The 17,721-nt window shown below is 33.2% G+C and overlaps 1 protein-coding gene across 1 annotated transcript in view; it reads right to left on the bottom strand.

The window, feature by feature from the left end:
• The window catches only part of LOC140596112 (uncharacterized), a 271,369-nt gene that overhangs the window by 194,021 nt on the left and 59,627 nt on the right, over positions 1 to 17,721 (bottom strand). Inside the window, exon 2 of the mRNA XM_072743503.1 lies at positions 10,184 to 10,347. Within this exon, the coding sequence (XP_072599604.1) occupies positions 10,184 to 10,347 (164 nt within the window). The remainder of the gene's footprint in view (positions 1 to 10,183; positions 10,348 to 17,721) is intronic.

Below are 17,721 nucleotides of genomic sequence, written 5' to 3'. Positions count from 1 at the left end.
AACTTCAATATAAGGATGTACTGTATGTTGGCTAGTTGAATTAAAATTAAAAAAAAAAACAGAAAAATATAATTATAAAGAATGAAGATAGAAAAAGTAATAATGTTTTAGAACATAGAATTAATTAGCCAGTACTATGATATCACAGAAAGCAGAGTAAGACTTTGTCCAGTTTACATTCATAAGGAGTCTCAGTTATTTTCATATCTAGGTATTTTCTCATTCCTAGTACAATTAAAGAATTTTCATTTAATACAAGTTCCTCAGGCAGCCTGGGTGGCTCAGCAGTTTAGTGCTGCCTTCAGACCAGGGCGTGATCCTGGAGGCCCGGGATCAAGTCCCACGTTGAGTTCCCTGAATGGAGCCTGCTTCTCCCTCTGCCTGTGTCTCTGCCTCTCTCTCTCTCTCTCATGAATAAACAAATAAAATCTTTAAAAAAAATACAAGTTCCTCAAATTTTGCCATCCATTAACACAGTGTTCTGGGGGTACTTCTTAAATAAACTGATGGGTTTTTTCCCCTTCTACTTATTATATTTAGAGGTACTGAAATTTAACTTCTTTATATTGGGAAAGAAGAAGAAATAAAGGGCATTTAATGAAAAGAGTTCACATGCCAGAAAGGTTTATATTTTCTGAGATGAGAGATAAAGATTTTTAAATTTTGTTCTTAGATAATCTCCAAAGAAGTTCGTTGCAGGTAAAATTAACTTGAATGAGTTAATTCTTGAAGCCAAAATCAGAAAAGAAAAACTGATAAGAAAAGTTTCTCTGGTCCAAATTTTGAACAAAAAAAGAACTATTCATAAGACCTAGAAGCCAATCCTTCCTTCTGATGCTGGGCCGTAAACCATCTGCTTTGTCATCATGTAAATCACATTCCATTCTGTTAACATGGTTACAACTTACTACCATTTGTTATAGCAACATGGGACTAAGGAGCAACTGGATATATTTTGAAAGGAGTCTGTACAGTAATCTCTATATTTCCCAGGGTTGAAGCAGGGAGCAAAAGCCTGAATATCTGAAAACACTGCCTGCCAGTCTGATTTTCCTGGAATTTTTTAGTGTGCATTATGATGAGTTCCATCATGGAAGTCAAGGTAGATATTTTTACATCCTTCTACTCAATATTTCAAGAGGTGTCATATAGGAAAATAAATTTTCACGTCTTGTATTTCATTCCCAACTTCATAGTACATGAAATTTTATATAAAACTGAGCAATAGTGGCATAAGGAAAGCAAAAGTGTTTTTCTTCTTTTTCTGAATTTCTCAGATACAAGAAAATATTCCATAAAATACACTTTAACCCACACTTGATATCATTTTCTATACTGAAATGTTGGATACAAGAAATAACTTAGAGTGATGGATTCTGCCCCAGATTTAATCATGAGCTAGACAGACTAGCTAAATTCAGAAAGAACACAGAAATACATTAATTTTCCATATGATAAAAGGATAAATTGATTTGGATTATAATATGTAATTTTAAAAATATGATTATAACCATTTCTTCTATTTTTCCATTAAAAATTTTATATACAGTTGATTATTTCCCAATTTCTATTTTTCCTATAATAATTATCAACTGTAAATCTTTGAAAAGCCTTCCCAAACTCTCTAAATGGCACTGACAGTAATTATGGTGATCTGTGATACCTTTGGCTTTGATAGCTTTTTAAGGATATCACTGGAAAGCTATAGTTCCAATTCATTCCTATTACTTGATTCCAAACTCAGAAGTTTCCCTACTCCTTGGGATGTAAATCCTTGTAAGGGATGTAAATCCTTGGATTCACAGAGTTTAATTTCTAATTATAATGATATTACCTTATCGTACTTGTCAGTAATTATCTTCATATAACAAACTTTAATTATATGAGATACAATTTTCATTTATTAACTGTCAAATGCATATGAACACATCTATAAATATCGATAACGTCAATAATCTGTTTTCTCTGATATTATTCTTGCCTGTATCTATTCTTTATAATTAACTCAAAGAGAAGAGGAAGCCCAGGTGCAGAAAAGATGAATCTACTCAAGACAGATTTTCAACTTCATGCTTTGATGACAAATCTATTGAATAATTCCCTCACTGCATGGGAATATACAGTTTAAAAAATGTAATTATACATTGGCATCCTCCACTAAATGTTCCTGTGTCTTCTGAGAAAAGAGAGATCTTCCACCAGGGACATAAAGGTCCTAACAAGGCTTTTAATAATACATAATACTAGTTTCTCAACAAAAAAAGGATGAATATGGCTAAGTATAAAAATTAACAATTTTTTATTCCTGCTTAGCTGATTTAAAATATGCAAACTGGATAATAGCAATAGCCTGAGAAGAAAATGGTATGTTTAAGAAGGACCCAACAGAAGTAGCACAGATAAGTTTGTTATGTTTGGTTAACTTATTTCTCCTTGTCAAACAATTCATTTTTAATGTGTGAAAATTTTTGCCTCAAACTTTACTACCCATAAGATTGTAACAGAATTTCTTTTACCTCTTTGGTAATATTTTACCCTGCTGAAAATTCTCTCCACAGACATATATCTTCCTTAATTTCTGGTGATTTCTTGGCTCTTTTGATAGCCTCTAGATCCCTCATTCATTCTCTCCTTTGCCCATTTTCATCTCTTCTCTGGTTCCTGCTTTGATTGAGTGTAAGAATACTGAGACAGAAGACCTGAACTCTGGATCTATCTCCATCATCTATTCATCAATCATGGAGTAAAACAAAGAAACTCTATGACCGTCAGTTTCTTCATCTATAAAACAAACATGACAGCAACTGTCCCTAATGTTCCTTTTTTAACCTCATCCTTTTAAAATGTCTGATTTTGGTATGTATTTTAGAATGCCTGATGTTCTTTTCTTATCTTTGAGTTGTTAAAATCAGAATAGAATATGGAATGGTACTTTATAAATGGTTCCCTGCTAAATATAATCAAGTTAAAAGTCAATAATAATATGAAGTAAAGTTAAAGTCAGTAATATTATATTAAGATTATTACTTCAAAATCTTCAAATTGAGCTTTCTGATCTCCACCAACACTTCCCAAGATTTCCACTATCACTTGGCATGGTGTCAGCCTTCAAAATTATATTTTTAACCCTGATTTTCCACCCTCTAACCACACATAAACCATATTTTAAATCCATTAAAATTATAATAGAGAATGTGTTAAAAAACAGATTATTTTATGACATTATTTCTTTTTATCTACACTGCTTAATTTTGTCTTTTATCATATATTTAAAATCTGTATGCATGTGATCCATGTATCTACTTTCCATTTGGTATTAAAGAAATTATGATGAGTTTCTACTAAGTATACACCAAGAAGAATAGCTATATTCCACAATTGCTGATGTCTTCTCTCATTTTTCAAGTTTTATCCCTCCATGAAAGCACAGAAATAAAACAAATATACTCCTCTTTAATAAGAAATAATTTGTTATTCAAATCCTGTCCCCTCACCACTTTTTCTGTTTATTTTCCAGTCATATATTTTGAGAATTTTTCTTCTAGTGAGGTTATCATTTATTCCACCTTGGAAGTCCTAGATATCCAGCTAAAATATGATGATATATATAGTATATGATATGACATGAAACATGGCTCATTTTCAGAATTTGAGTCAAAGACAGCCTTGCCAAAACTTATTGCTCAACCAGCTATATGAAATCTTATCTATGACCTTTAGGAACATGAGTTCCTTTTCAGTTTGATCTTCCAAAATATTATCACAACCTATACCTTAGGGACCATATAAACTTACAAAATATCATATTTCATTGATTGGAGAAGGCAGATGTATATTTGAATTTTAAAATTTCTTAAGTCAGGATGTGATTGTTTATATGGGAAGAGAAAGCACTGGATAAGCTTAATTGGTATTTTTTTTCTTTCAAAGTGGCAAATGATATAATGGCACACTTCAATGGCTGCATCCTAAATTCAATGAAATATGGTTTATGGTAAAATTATTATTATTATCAGCCAAATTATTTTTATTCAGACAGATCCTAGGGAAGATAAGCATAGTCAGGAAACAATTAAAGGATATAAGTTTTTAGGATCTTCAGTTTCATATATATCTAAATACTTTGAATGAAGTACTGATACATTACAAATCCTTTTTTCCCTTTTAATCAAAAGGATATCCTTTGAACATGCTGCTAAGGATGGGTAACATGGTAGCACAACCACAAGAGTTTATGATATTAAGGACAAGAAACAATTTTGATGCCATGATATTCTAGAGAATGGCTGCCTACTATTATGCTTAGTGAAATAAGTCAATTGGAGAAGGACAAACATTATATGGTCTCATTCATTTAGGGAATATAAATAATAGTGAAAGGGAATAGAAGGGAAGGGAGAAGAAATGGGTGGGAAATATCAGAAAGGTAGACAAAACATGAAGACTCCTAACTCTGGGAAATGAACTGGGGGTGGTGGAAGGGGAGGAGGGCGGGGGGTGGGGGTGAATGGGTGACAGACACTGAGGGGGGCACTTGATGGGATGAGCACTGGGTGTTATTCTGTATGTTGGCAAATTGAACACCAATAAAAAAATAAATTTATTATTAAAAAAAAGAAATCAAGACTATTAGAGTTCATCTATCATCAAATATTTATTTTCATCCAATATTTTTAAATGGTATTCTGTTCTATAAGGAGAAACTACTTGACTTCTTGACATAATCAATAGTCTCTAATATAAGTCTACCATATAGAAACAAACTGGTCTTAGCTGAAAGAAACAACCTGCAGAAAAAGGAACTGTATAGGTAATACTATGACACTAAATTCGTATCTTTCAATAGTCAATCTGAACATGAATGAGTGAAATGATCCACTAAAAAGACACAGAGTATCAGACTGGATTAAAAAGCAAGACCCATTTATATACTGTCTACAAGAGACTCATTTTAGACCTAAGGACACCATATGAGGGGGTGAAGAACCATTTACCATGCAAATGGTCCTCAAAAGAAAGCTGGGGTAGCAATCCTCATATTAGATAAATTATATTTTAAAACAAAGACTGTAATAAGAGATGAAGAGGGGATCCCTGGGTGGCGCAGCGGTTTGGCGCCTGCCTTTGGCCCAGGGCGCGATCCTGGAGACCCGGGATCGAATCCCACATCAGGCTCCCGGCGCATGGAGCCTGCTTCTCCCTCTGCCTGTGTCTCTGCCTCTCTCTCTTTCTCTCTGTATGACTATCATAAATAAATAAAAATTAAAAATAAAAAAAAAGAGATGAAGAGGATCACTATATCATACTTAAAGTGTCTATTCAACAAGAAGACCTAACAATTATAAATATTTATACCACTAATGTGGGATAAGTCAATTATATCAACCAATTAATAACCAAAGTAAAGAGACACATAGATAATAATACATTATCATAGGAGACTTCAACATGGGCCTCTCAGCAAAGGACAGATCTTATAAGCAGAAGATCACCAAGGAAATAAGGCTTTGAATGACAAACTGTGCCAAATGGATTGCACAGATATATACAGAACATTCCATCCTAATGTAACTGAATACACATTCTTCTCAAATGCATATGGAACTTTCTCCAGAATAAACCATATACTGGGTCACAAATCAGGTCTCAACCAATACAAAAAGACTGGAAATATCCCCTGCATATTTTCAGACCACTATGCTATGAAACTAGAACTTAACAACACACACACACACACACACACACACACACACACACACACATAACCTCAATCACAAGAAGAAAGTTGGAGGGAACTCAAATACTTGGAGGTTAAAGAGCATCCAACTAAAAAATGAATGAGCCAAACAGGAAATTAGAGAAGAATTTAAATGATTCATTAAATCTAATGAAAATGGAAGCACAACTGTTCAAAATCTTTTGGAAACAGCAGAGGTGGTCCTAAGAGGGAAACAGATCTAATACAAGCTTCCCTCAAAAAATTGGAAAAATCTCAAATACACAAGCTAATCTTACCCTTAAAGGAATTGGAGGAAGAACAGCAAATAAAGCTTAAACCAAGGAGCAGAAGAAAAATAATAAAGATTAGAGCAGAACCCAATGAAATAGAGACCAGAATAACTATGGACCAGATCAACAAAACGAGGATCTGGTTCTTTGAAAGAATTAATAAGATATAAAAAAGGCACTCAAATTGGCAAAGAAGAAGTCGAACTCTCCCTCTTCGCAGATGTCATGATACTGTACATGGAGAACCCAAAAGACTTCACCCCCAAATTGCTAGAACTCATAGAGTCATTTAGCATGATACAAAATCAATGCCCAGAAATCAGTTTCATTTCTTTACACTAACAATGAGACTGAAGGAAGAGAAATTAAGGAGTCAATCCCATTTACAATTGCACCCAAAAGCATAAGATACCTAGGAATAAACCTAACCAAACCAAAGAGTTAAAGGATCTATATCCTAAAAACTACAGAACACTTCTGAAAGAAATTGAGGAAGACACAAAGAGATGGAAAAATATTCCATGTTTGTGAATTGGAAGAAATAATGTTATGAAAATGCCTACACTACCCAGAGCAATTTACACATTCAATGTAATCCCTTCCAAAATACCATGGACTTTTTTCACAGAGTTGGAACAAATAATCCGAAGATTTGTATGAAATCAGAAAAGAGCCTGAATAGCCAGAGGAATGTTGAAAAAGAAAACCAAAGCTGGGGCATCACAAAGCCTGACTTAATGCTGTATTACAAAGCTCAGATCATCAATACAGTATAGTACTGGCACAAAAACACACACATATATCAATGGAACAGAATAGAGAACCCAGATATGGATCATCAACCCTATGATCAAGTGATCTTCAACAAAGCATTTTATCCAATGGAAAAAAAAGACAGTCTTTTCAACAAATGGTGTTTGGAAAATTGGACAGCTACATGCAGAAGAATGAACCTGGACCATTCTCTTATACCAGACACAAAGATAAACTCAAAATGGTTGAAAGATCTAAATGTGAGACAAGAATCCATCAAAATCCTAGAGGAGAACAGAGGCAACACCCTTTTTGAACTTGGCCACAGCAACTTCTTGCAAGATAGATCTATAAAGGCAAGGGAAACAAAAAGCAAAAATGAACTATTGGGACTTCATCAAGATAAAAAGCTTCTGCATAGCAAAGGAAACAGTCAACAAAACTAGAAGACCACCTACATAATGGGAGAAGATATTTGCAAATGACATATCAGATAAAGGGCTAGTATGCAAGATCTATTCAGAACTTATGAAACTCAACATCCAAAACAAACAATCCAATCATGAAATGGGCAGAAGATATGAACAGACGTTTCTCCAAAGAAGACCTACATATGGCCAACAAGCACATGAAAAAATGCCCCACATCACTTTGCATCAAGGAAATACAAATCAAAACCACAATGAGATACCACTTTACACCAGTGAAAATGGCTAAAATTAACAAGACAGGAAACAACGTGTGTTGAGGAGGATGTGGAGAAAGGAGAACCCTCTTACACTGTTGGTGGGAATGCAAGCTGGTACAGTCACTCTGGAAAACAGTGTGGAGGTTCCTCAAGAAGACAAAATAGCTACCCTATTATCCAGCAATTGCACTACTGGGTATTTACCCTAAAGATATAGATGTAGTGAAATGACAGGACACCTGTACCCCAATGTTACTAGCAGCAATGTCCACAATAGCCAAACTGTTGAAGGAGCCAAGATGTCTTTTGACGATGAATGGCTAAAGAAGTGGTTTATATAATATACCATATATTTATATACATATAATGTACATATATATATATATATACACACACACAGACACATACAATGGAATATTACTCAGCCATCAGAAAGGATGAATACCTACCATTTACATTGATATGGATGGAACTGGAGGGTATTATGCTGAATGAAATAAGTCAATTGGAGAAAGACGATTATATGATTTCACTCAGATGTGGAAGATAAGGCATAGTGAAAGGGACCATAAGGGTGGGAAAGATTAGAGAGAAAAACAAACTATGGGACACCCCTAACTCTGGGAGACAAACAAAGGGTTGAAGAAGGGGAGGTAGGTAGGGGGGTGGGGTAACTGGGTTATGGGTATTAAGGAGTGCACAAGATGAGATGAGCTCCTGGTGTTATATGTTGGCAAATTGAATGTAAATAAAATATTTAAAAATAAAATACATAATATATATAGAAATAAACTGGTGTTTAAAACTAAACCCTTTTAGGACTAACACACTAAATTTGTTCAGGCAGTATGCTAGGATTCTCATGGTGTTTACCTGTAGTCTCAACTGAATACCTGACTTAATAGGATTTAAAGCATAATCAAATACACATATTGTCATAATCTTATAAAGACTATGATGGAAAAGATACACAGAGACTATTTTTTTTTCAGAGACTACTTTAAAAGGGAGTACACAGTGTTCCATTGTAAAAATGAGTGAGGACCTGAGTAGACATTTTTCCAAAAAGATAGACAGATGAACAACAGACACATGAAAAAATGCTCAGTATTACTAATGCAAATCACAGAAATGCAAAGCAAACCCACATTAAATATCACCTCATACCTGTCAAAATGGCTAAAATCCAAAAGACAATAAATAAGTGTTGGTGAAGATGTGGACAAAACGTAACTCTCATAGGCACATTTGGGTGGCTGAGCAGTTGAGTGTCTGCCTTTGCCTCAGGGCATGATCCTGGAGTCCCGGGGGATTGAGTCCCACATTGGGCTCCCTGCACGGAGCCTGTTTCTCTCTCTGCCTATGTCTCTGCCTCTCTCTCTCTGTGTCTCTCATGAGTAAACAAATAAAATCTTTTTAAAAATACAAATTATAAAAAAAGGAACTCTCACAAATTGTAGGTGGGAATATACATTGGTACAGCTGCTATGGAAAACAATGTGGAGGTCCTCAAAAAATTAAAAATAGAAAAACCATATGATCCAACAATTCAACTAGTGGGTATTTACCCGATTAAAATGAAAACACTAATTCAAAGAGATATCCACAATTCTATGTTTACTCTAACATCATTTACAATAGCTAGAATGTGGAAGCAACCTGAGTGTCCACTAATTAATGAATGAATAAAGAAGTGGTATATAAATGCAATGGAATATTATGCAGCCACAAAAAATGATCAGGTCTTGTCATTTGCAACAACATGGATGGACTTAGACCCTTTTACGCTGACTGAAAAAGGTCAGACTACGTGGAAATAGTTTGAAGCCTGTCCAATGAAAATGTGGAAAATGAAACTCACTGGATACAATTAGGCATACAACATTGCTTGAATTACTCAAGTAACTGAAGGTCCTCAATCAGTATTTGTTGATAGATGGATTTGATCACAGCCCTGAAATAATGAAAACTCCAAGTTTTCTTCATCTTTGTTAAACAGTGCCAGGTTGTTCTTTGTATTTATTATTGAATTTTGGATTGACTTAGCTATTATATAAAGTGACAACTCTATTTTTAGGTGCAATGACACCTGTCTAGAATTTTGTGTCTTGCCTTGATAACCCCCTTACCATTCTTCATTTTGATCCTCAGAAGATATAGCTGTCCTCTTAATCCTTTGATTTCATAAAAATGTGTGAGTTTATTTCCTAGAACCTCCATATATAACTTTCAATTCTGGGAAGCAGAATATTCTTGATTTTCCCAGGAATGATGGGACATATTATCCTCAAGGCAGAACAAGAAACAGCAACCACTTCAGACAGTGTCATGATTTAAATATAGGATTAAGAAGGGCCCAAAGAATTTTTGAGCTGATGGGTATCCCAGGTGGCTCAGCAGATTAGCACTGCCTTCAGCCCAGGGCATGATCCTGGAGACCTGGGATCAAGTCTCACGTCAGGCTCCCTGCATGGAGCCTGCTTCTCCTTCTGCCTGTGTCTCTGCCTCTCTTTCTCTCTGTGTCTCTCACGAATAAGTAAATAAAATTTTTTATTAAAAAAAGAATTTTTGAGCTGAATAATGAGAGACCATATCAGTCATAATTAATTCTGAACTGTAAAGGCAAAAAACTGCAATTCACTGTAGAGCATGTATCAGACAGAAGCACACTCTTTTATATATTTATCTTTGTTAATTAGAAAGAAAGGCAATACAGGACAGTGCTACACTTACCTTTTTACAAATATTAGCAACTGCTTTTAATATGATGTCCTGGTGGTCAGTTTGGATTATGCCAAGTTCTTTAAGTTTTTGCCGGGTGATGTTAAGTAGCTTCTCCCCATTGATTTCTGCTCTTTCAAAGATTTCTCCATATGCCAGAAAACTATAATCCAATCCTGAAAGAGACAAAAGAAGTAAGGGAGATTTCAAGGAAAATGGAGACTCTACTTCCTTGTAAAGATAATTATACAATTCTACCAGTATAGAATTACTTGTGGCTTTTTGTCATCAATGAGCTATTTTTTTTTATTCCAACAGTCCATCTTAAATTCAGCATCTTTAGTTATAAAGTCTTATGAAGGACAAATTTTTGTACATCCTTACAGAAATGATTAAGTACAATTTTTTTAAAGATTATTTATTTATTTATTCATGAGAGACAGAGAGAGAGAGAGAGAGAGAGAGAGAGAGAGGCAGAGACATAGACAGAGGAAGAAGCAAGCTCCATGCAGGGAGCCTGATGTGGGACTTGATCTCCAAACTCGAGGATCATGCCCTGGGCTGAAGGCCACACTAAACCACTGAGCCACCCGGGCTGCCCTGAAAAATTTAATTTATAAAAGAGACACTTAAATATAGTTACAGTCAGAGATTATAACTGAAAGTATATTTATAATCTATTGTGATAATATTTAAATTAGACTTAATTGAACTGATATAAATGTGTTTTTTGATTTGTGACTGCTTTAACATTTAGAATTTTATCAATTAAGAATATATATAGCTAATATATGTAAACTATTTTGGGTGGGTACAATCTCTTGGGTAAATTGCTACATAATTATAATTAAAACAGGAAAAAAATCCAAAATTATTCAGATATATATTTTAGTAAATTAGTTCGTCCATATCTTTAGCTCCATTTAGAAAGAAGTAATGAGACGATCCAAGAGTAACACAATGTATTACACGATGGAGAAAAATGAATATAATCTGTTATAATGGAAGGCTGAGCTATGAATAACTAAATGCATCAAAAGACTAAATAAATTATGAAATTATCATTCTCCTTTGGTTATACATAATAAGAGTAGGAGTACAGAGGACATGGTCAAAACTTATCATAATTTATTTGCAATTTGATGTTGAACTTCCCTGTGAAAGTAAGTGTGGCTAATATCCTGGGAACTAAGGATATAAACTGATTAATACAAATCCCATTACTTTGCTTTTATAAAAATAATTAATTCAGAAGTGTTTAACTTCATAATATCTTTAGATAATTTGCTAATTAGATAATATAATAATATTTTATGAAGTATATTTAAACTACTTTTAAAACTTGGCAAGTACTTTGCAAGTATATACTTAATTTTATTCATATGGTAATTAAATAATATTTGCATTCTTACCTATTTATTAAAAACTAGGCCTATCAATGACTCTATTAAGTTTACTTTGTTTCATTCTCTTTATTTATTTATTTTTAAATTTGAGTATAATTGACACACAATGTTACTTTAGTTTCAGTTGTACAACCTAATGATTTGACAAGTTTATTTTTTTATTTTATTTTTTTAAAGATTTATTTATTTATTTATGAGAGAGAGAGAGAGAGAGAGAGAGAGAGGCAGAGACACAGGCAGAGGGAGAAGCAGGCTCCATGCCGAGAGCCCGACGTGGGACTCGATTCCGGGACTCCAGGATCATGCCCTGGGCCAAAGGCAGGCACTAAACCATTGAGCCACCCAGGGATCCCCTTGACAAGTTTATATATATATATTTTTTTAAGTTTATATGTTATGCTATGCTCACCACAAGCATAGGTACCATCTGTCTCATTACATCACTATTACAGTATCATTGACCATATTCCATATAGTCTATTTTTTTATTCCCATGACTTACTCATTCCATACCTGGAGGCCTATATCTCCCTCTCCTCTTCACCCATTTTATCCAACTCCTCCATACCCCTTACCTTGGAAACCATCAGTTTTTTTTTCTATATTTATAGTTCTAATTCTGTTATTTGTTTCTTTATTCATTTTTTTAGATTCCACTCATGGAATCATATGGTATTTGTCTTCCTCAGTCTGACTTATTTCACTTAGCATAATACCCTATAGGTCCATCCATGTTGTCTTAAACAGCATCATCTCATTTTGTTATGGTTGTGTAATCCATTTTATTTATATAATATATATATATATATACACACACATATATATAAAACCTTTTTCTTATTCATTCCTCTTATACAACATTATATATATATATATATAATGTACCACATATATGTAATACACAATATACTCATATATATAATACATATATGTAATACATAATAAACTCATATATATATAATAATATAAATATATTATATTTTTCCCTACTACATTTTCCTACCCATTCATCTTTTGAGGACACTTAAGTTGCTTCCATGTTTTAGATATTATAAATAATGTTGCAATAAACATAGCAGTGCATGTAACTTTTTGAATTAGTGTTTTCATTTTCCCTGGGTAAATATCCAATAGTGGAATTATTGGATTATATAGAATTTCTATTTTTAGTTTTTTGAGGACCTTTCATATTATTTTCCACAGTGGCTGGACCAATTTATATTCCCACCAAAAGAGCACAAGAGTTCCTTTTTCTCCACATCTTCGCCAATATTTGGTGCTTTTTATCTTCTTGATTTTAGTGATTGTGACAGGTGTGAGGTGGTGTCTCATTGTGGCTTTTACTTGCATTTCTGTGATTAGTGATGTTGAGCATCTTTTCATGTGTGTGTGTTCGCCATCTGTATGTCTTCATTGGAAAAGTAACTATTCAGGTATTCTGTTTATTTTTTATTTTTAAATTTTTTTCTGCCCCTTTTTTAACCAGATTGTTTTTTTGGTGCTTGTTAGTTTAATTCTTATTGCGATCTGCCCTTTAAAGGTATAAAACTATTTTTTATTTTAAATTACTCATAAAGAAGTAAAATTTCTCACTGCATTTAAAAATTTTAAAGTAAAGCCACCTTGAATAACCAAATTTCTATCAGCTTATTTATTCAGATTTCCCATTTCTGTTCCTTAGAGCTTTATAATAGAGAATACTTCTCTGCTCCACACTATAAAATAACTAGCAATATTATTAAAAGAGTTACAAAGTACCCACCTAAACTTGGGTATATTTCTGTCAGCTTATTTTTCAAGTTTATTATTTCCTTTAAGTATTGATTTATGAAAGCACATATATGAGTGGCTAAAAGTAAATAGAAAATATCAAGAGGAGAGACTGCCTTTTTCCCATTGGATATTCTTTCCTACTTTGCTGAAAATTAATTGACATAATTGTGGGTTCATTTCTGGGTTTTCCATTCTGTTCCATTGATCTATGTGTCTATTTTTGTGCCAGTATCATACTGTTTTGATCACCACAGTTTTGTGAATACAACATGAATTCTGGAATTGTGATTCCTCCAGCTTTGCTTTTCTTTTTCAAAGTTTCTTTGGCTATTTGGGGAAGCTGTGTAACTATGTCAAAATAAGCTAAGTTTCCCAAGATAATCTTCCTATTAACTTATAGAAGACCTTACAGTAGTTGTTATATTTGTTAAATATGATTAAAAACAGATTTGTATTAGCCAGTTTTTAAGCTAGGAATTGGCTAGGAGAAAATTATATATAGTTTTGTCCAATAGAATGAGACATATATTCTTATGAATAATGCTCATATATACTTGACACTTGACTCAGTAAATATATTTAAATGTTGAATGGCTGATCAGAAAGGATTTTATATTTTCTTTACTCTTCATGTGTTTCTGGCAAATGAATAATAGTGCCTTGAATATTTCACACACCCCAGGGAGACATTCTGTTTTATGAACTGCAACAGATACTTGCACTAAAATTTAATATACTGTCAACAAGATTGTAGGAATAAATTAAAGAATTGTGATGTATACAAATTTAGTAAAACAACTTAGTCTCTATAGTCGATTGAGTATCTGATATAGTAAATGTCAGTTATTTGAGTCAGGTTACTTTCCCTTTGTTTTTATAAACCCTTTTTTTAAAACTTCCTTAGAAAGTAATATGGACCAGATAATAAATATGGACTTTTTTTTAAAACTTCCTTAGAAAGTAATATGGACCAGATAATAAATATGGACCTGAAACCAGTTCCATCACTTCACCAAACAAGAGCCTGCATCCTTTGATTATGGGATTTTGGATGGAATCCATACACATCATTTTGCTTTCATTTAAACATTTGTCTTTTAAGCCATTAATGGAATAATTAGCAAGTTGGTCTGATTAACATATATTATGATATAAGCATGAAAAGCCTGCTAATCAGAGACATGGATATTTCTTTAAGGACACATGAAGACTGAAGAAGCTCAATGTTATGATGCAAAAAATCCATGGCAAATATCCAAGAAGACATTTAGCAAGCCCAAGAATTGATTAAGATTCCATAATCAGCATGTCCCTTCAAAGTGATACCATCAATAAAAGACAGAAATCTCATCCTCAATATCTGGCACCCGGTCTTCCAGGTTTGTAAAACCATATGTATTTTGATAGACTTCCACACATTCATAGTGATGATGTTCAAATTACTGCCAAAGATAAATTTTAAAATTGAAAATTCAGCTATAAATCTGAAAATCTGACTTTCAAATTGATTTATGTGGCATATACATTCAAACTTACCTAGGTTTTATTTTTATCCCTGTCACTTTGTCCCATTAGAGCTTATATTAACAATATTGATTTACACGTTTGAGTCACAGTATTATTCTTAAACATTGTGTATATGTATAAATATGTGCATGCATGTGCTTATGTAAATTTTAAATTTATTTTCCCATATATATCAGTAATTCATATAGTCATGACCCCATTGTATATGTACAGGGATTGACACAAGCCACCAAGATTAACCTGTGTATTTTGTTTATAAATAAAAATGATTGGAGTTTTTTTCTTTTAGTTTAAGAAGCTGCAAGATCCACTGTAATAATAATAATTAACATTCAACATTGTTTTAAGCACTTTTTATATACTAACTCAATTCTCGCAACAACTCTATGACATAGGAACTACTATTATTCCCACATTACAGATGTAAAAACTGACTTAAGAGAGGTAAGTCACTTACTGAAGAACACACAGCTAGTAAGTGGCTGAGTCAGGATTTAAATCTAAGAAGTTTAACTACATATCTCATGCTTTTAGTCACTATGCTATACTACTTGTCATAGTAAATGAATGGCTTAAGACTGGAAATGGCTTCTATGACACCCATAAAATATGTGAGACAGCTGACCACAACTCAAAGTAATCTAAGTGCAGCCAGCTATCCATATCAGTGAATTCTTGAAAAGATCATAATCCATACGTATAGCTCACCATTCCTTAATCTCAATCATATATTTTCTCAGAAAATATTTAATAAATGTTCTCTATGTGCAAAGTAATTGTTAGAAACTGTGGGAGACAGGAAGAAACACAACACAATTGCTACATTTAAATAGCTTACAGTTTTGTTTTATGCAACTGAAGAAAAACACACAACAAATGTTAGTGTCATGTACCTCACGCTAAAAGAAATATGCCCCAAGAGTTAAGTGAATGAGAAATAGTGTAGGCATTAGTTAAGCAAAGAGATAAGAGATTAGAATAAATTTGAATGATGGGGCAATATTTTCACATACATATATCCTGCACAATGTAACTGCTATCTAGTATTTCTCAACACTATATGCAGCATGTAATTCAGTTTCATCAATCAATGCTTTATGTTCCTAAAATCCACCATATTGTATATAGGTCAATACAATAGGCTATTTTTAATCTAATTTGGTTTCTTATTTATATGTGCTATGACTTTATCTAGAAGACAATAATAAAATACTGAAAAGAACTCAGGGAAAAAATCTATGTATTGCTGAGTAGTATTAGTCAGAAATTGGCTAATTACATTATTTAAACCAATACTACAACTGAAAATTAAAGAGATGCTTCTGTAGCCAAAACTATTTAAAATTTTCTGAAATTCATCAATTAAGAAAATTTCATCTATCTTATATAGATATCAATTCCTATTTTATAAGGAATTGATATATACTTGAAAGGAAAAAGAGGCCAAAAGGACATCAAATGCATTTTAAAACGTTTCATTTACTGAATTTCAAGCAACAGAAGATTGTTAGCATCTTAACTGAGAGCTTTTTCACATTAGCAAGTCATAAAAACCATATGTAATGGAGCCTAGACATACTAGGATGAGTAAGCTACAAAATTAGATTCCAAAGAGAGCCAGGAATTTCAAATGCACAATACAAACCTGGCACCAACAGAAAACTATCACGTTGATTTGATGTTATATAACAATAGTCAAACATAAGATGCTAGATAGATCCAACAGAACTCAACTTAAAATACAGTAAGAAAATTGTAGTAATAAACTGCCTTGAAAAAAATGGTAAAAAATTATAAAGCTAAATGAGCAAGCAATGGGAAAACTAGCTATAGGTCCATCATAGGACTTTTTCCTTTCCCCCCTTTCCTTTCTTTTCTTTTCCTTTCCTTTCCTTTCCTTTCCTTTCCTTTCCTTTCCTTTCCTTTCTTTTTTTTTTTAGAGAGAGAGAGAAAGAGAGTGGGGAAAGGGAGAGACAATCTTTTAGAGAAACTTATAGACAATCATTAAACAGCACTTCAGAAGGCTGCAAAGATGGCAGAGTAAGAGGACCCTGAGCTCATCTCATCCAACCAACACAACTAGATAACACTCACATTAGTGTAAATAATCTAGAGAAATGAACTGAAAACTGGCAGAACAAACTCCACAATTAAAGAGAGAAAAGATATTCTTCTTTGTTTTTTTTTTTTTTTTTTTGCTTCTTATTTTTACTACTTTGTTTTAAAATTTGATTTTCACTTTAATGGTCCTTTTGTTTTATTTTGTTGTGTTCTTCTTTTTATTTTCTGGTCTCAAATCTCTTCAGAATCATCTAGGGTGTATGTTATCCTAGGTTGTGGTTGATATTTTTGACTCAGTCCGCTCATACAGCCACTCTGCACTGGATAAAATGACTAGAAGGAAGAACTCACCACAAAAGAAAGAACCAGAAACAATACTCTCTGCCACAAAGTTACAGAATTCAGATTTAATACGATGTCAAAAATACAATTCAGAAGTACAATTATAAAGCTACCAGTGACTCTGGAGAAAAGCATAAAGGACTCTAGAGACTTTGTTAGTACACAATTGAGATCTAATCCAGCCAAAATTAAAAACAGATTAAATGAGATGCAATCCAAATTGGATGCTTTAACTGCTAGGCTTCATGAGGCAAAAGAGAGAGTGAGTGACAAAGAAGACAAGTTGATGGAAAGGAAGGAAGATAAGGAAAAAAGAGAAAAACAAGAGCCCATGAGGAAAGGCTTAGGGAAATAAATGATAGCTTGAGAAGGAAGAATATATGTCTAATTGGGATACCAGAAAAGGCTGAGAGAGAGAGAAGACAACAAATTATATTTGAA

This window comes from Vulpes vulpes, chromosome X (assembly GCF_048418805.1).
Source record: "Vulpes vulpes isolate BD-2025 chromosome X, VulVul3, whole genome shotgun sequence".
Taxonomy (NCBI): Eukaryota; Metazoa; Chordata; class Mammalia; order Carnivora; family Canidae; genus Vulpes; species Vulpes vulpes.
The sequence above is the reverse complement of the archived record's forward strand: the minus strand, read 5'-3'. Positions and strand labels throughout refer to the sequence as shown.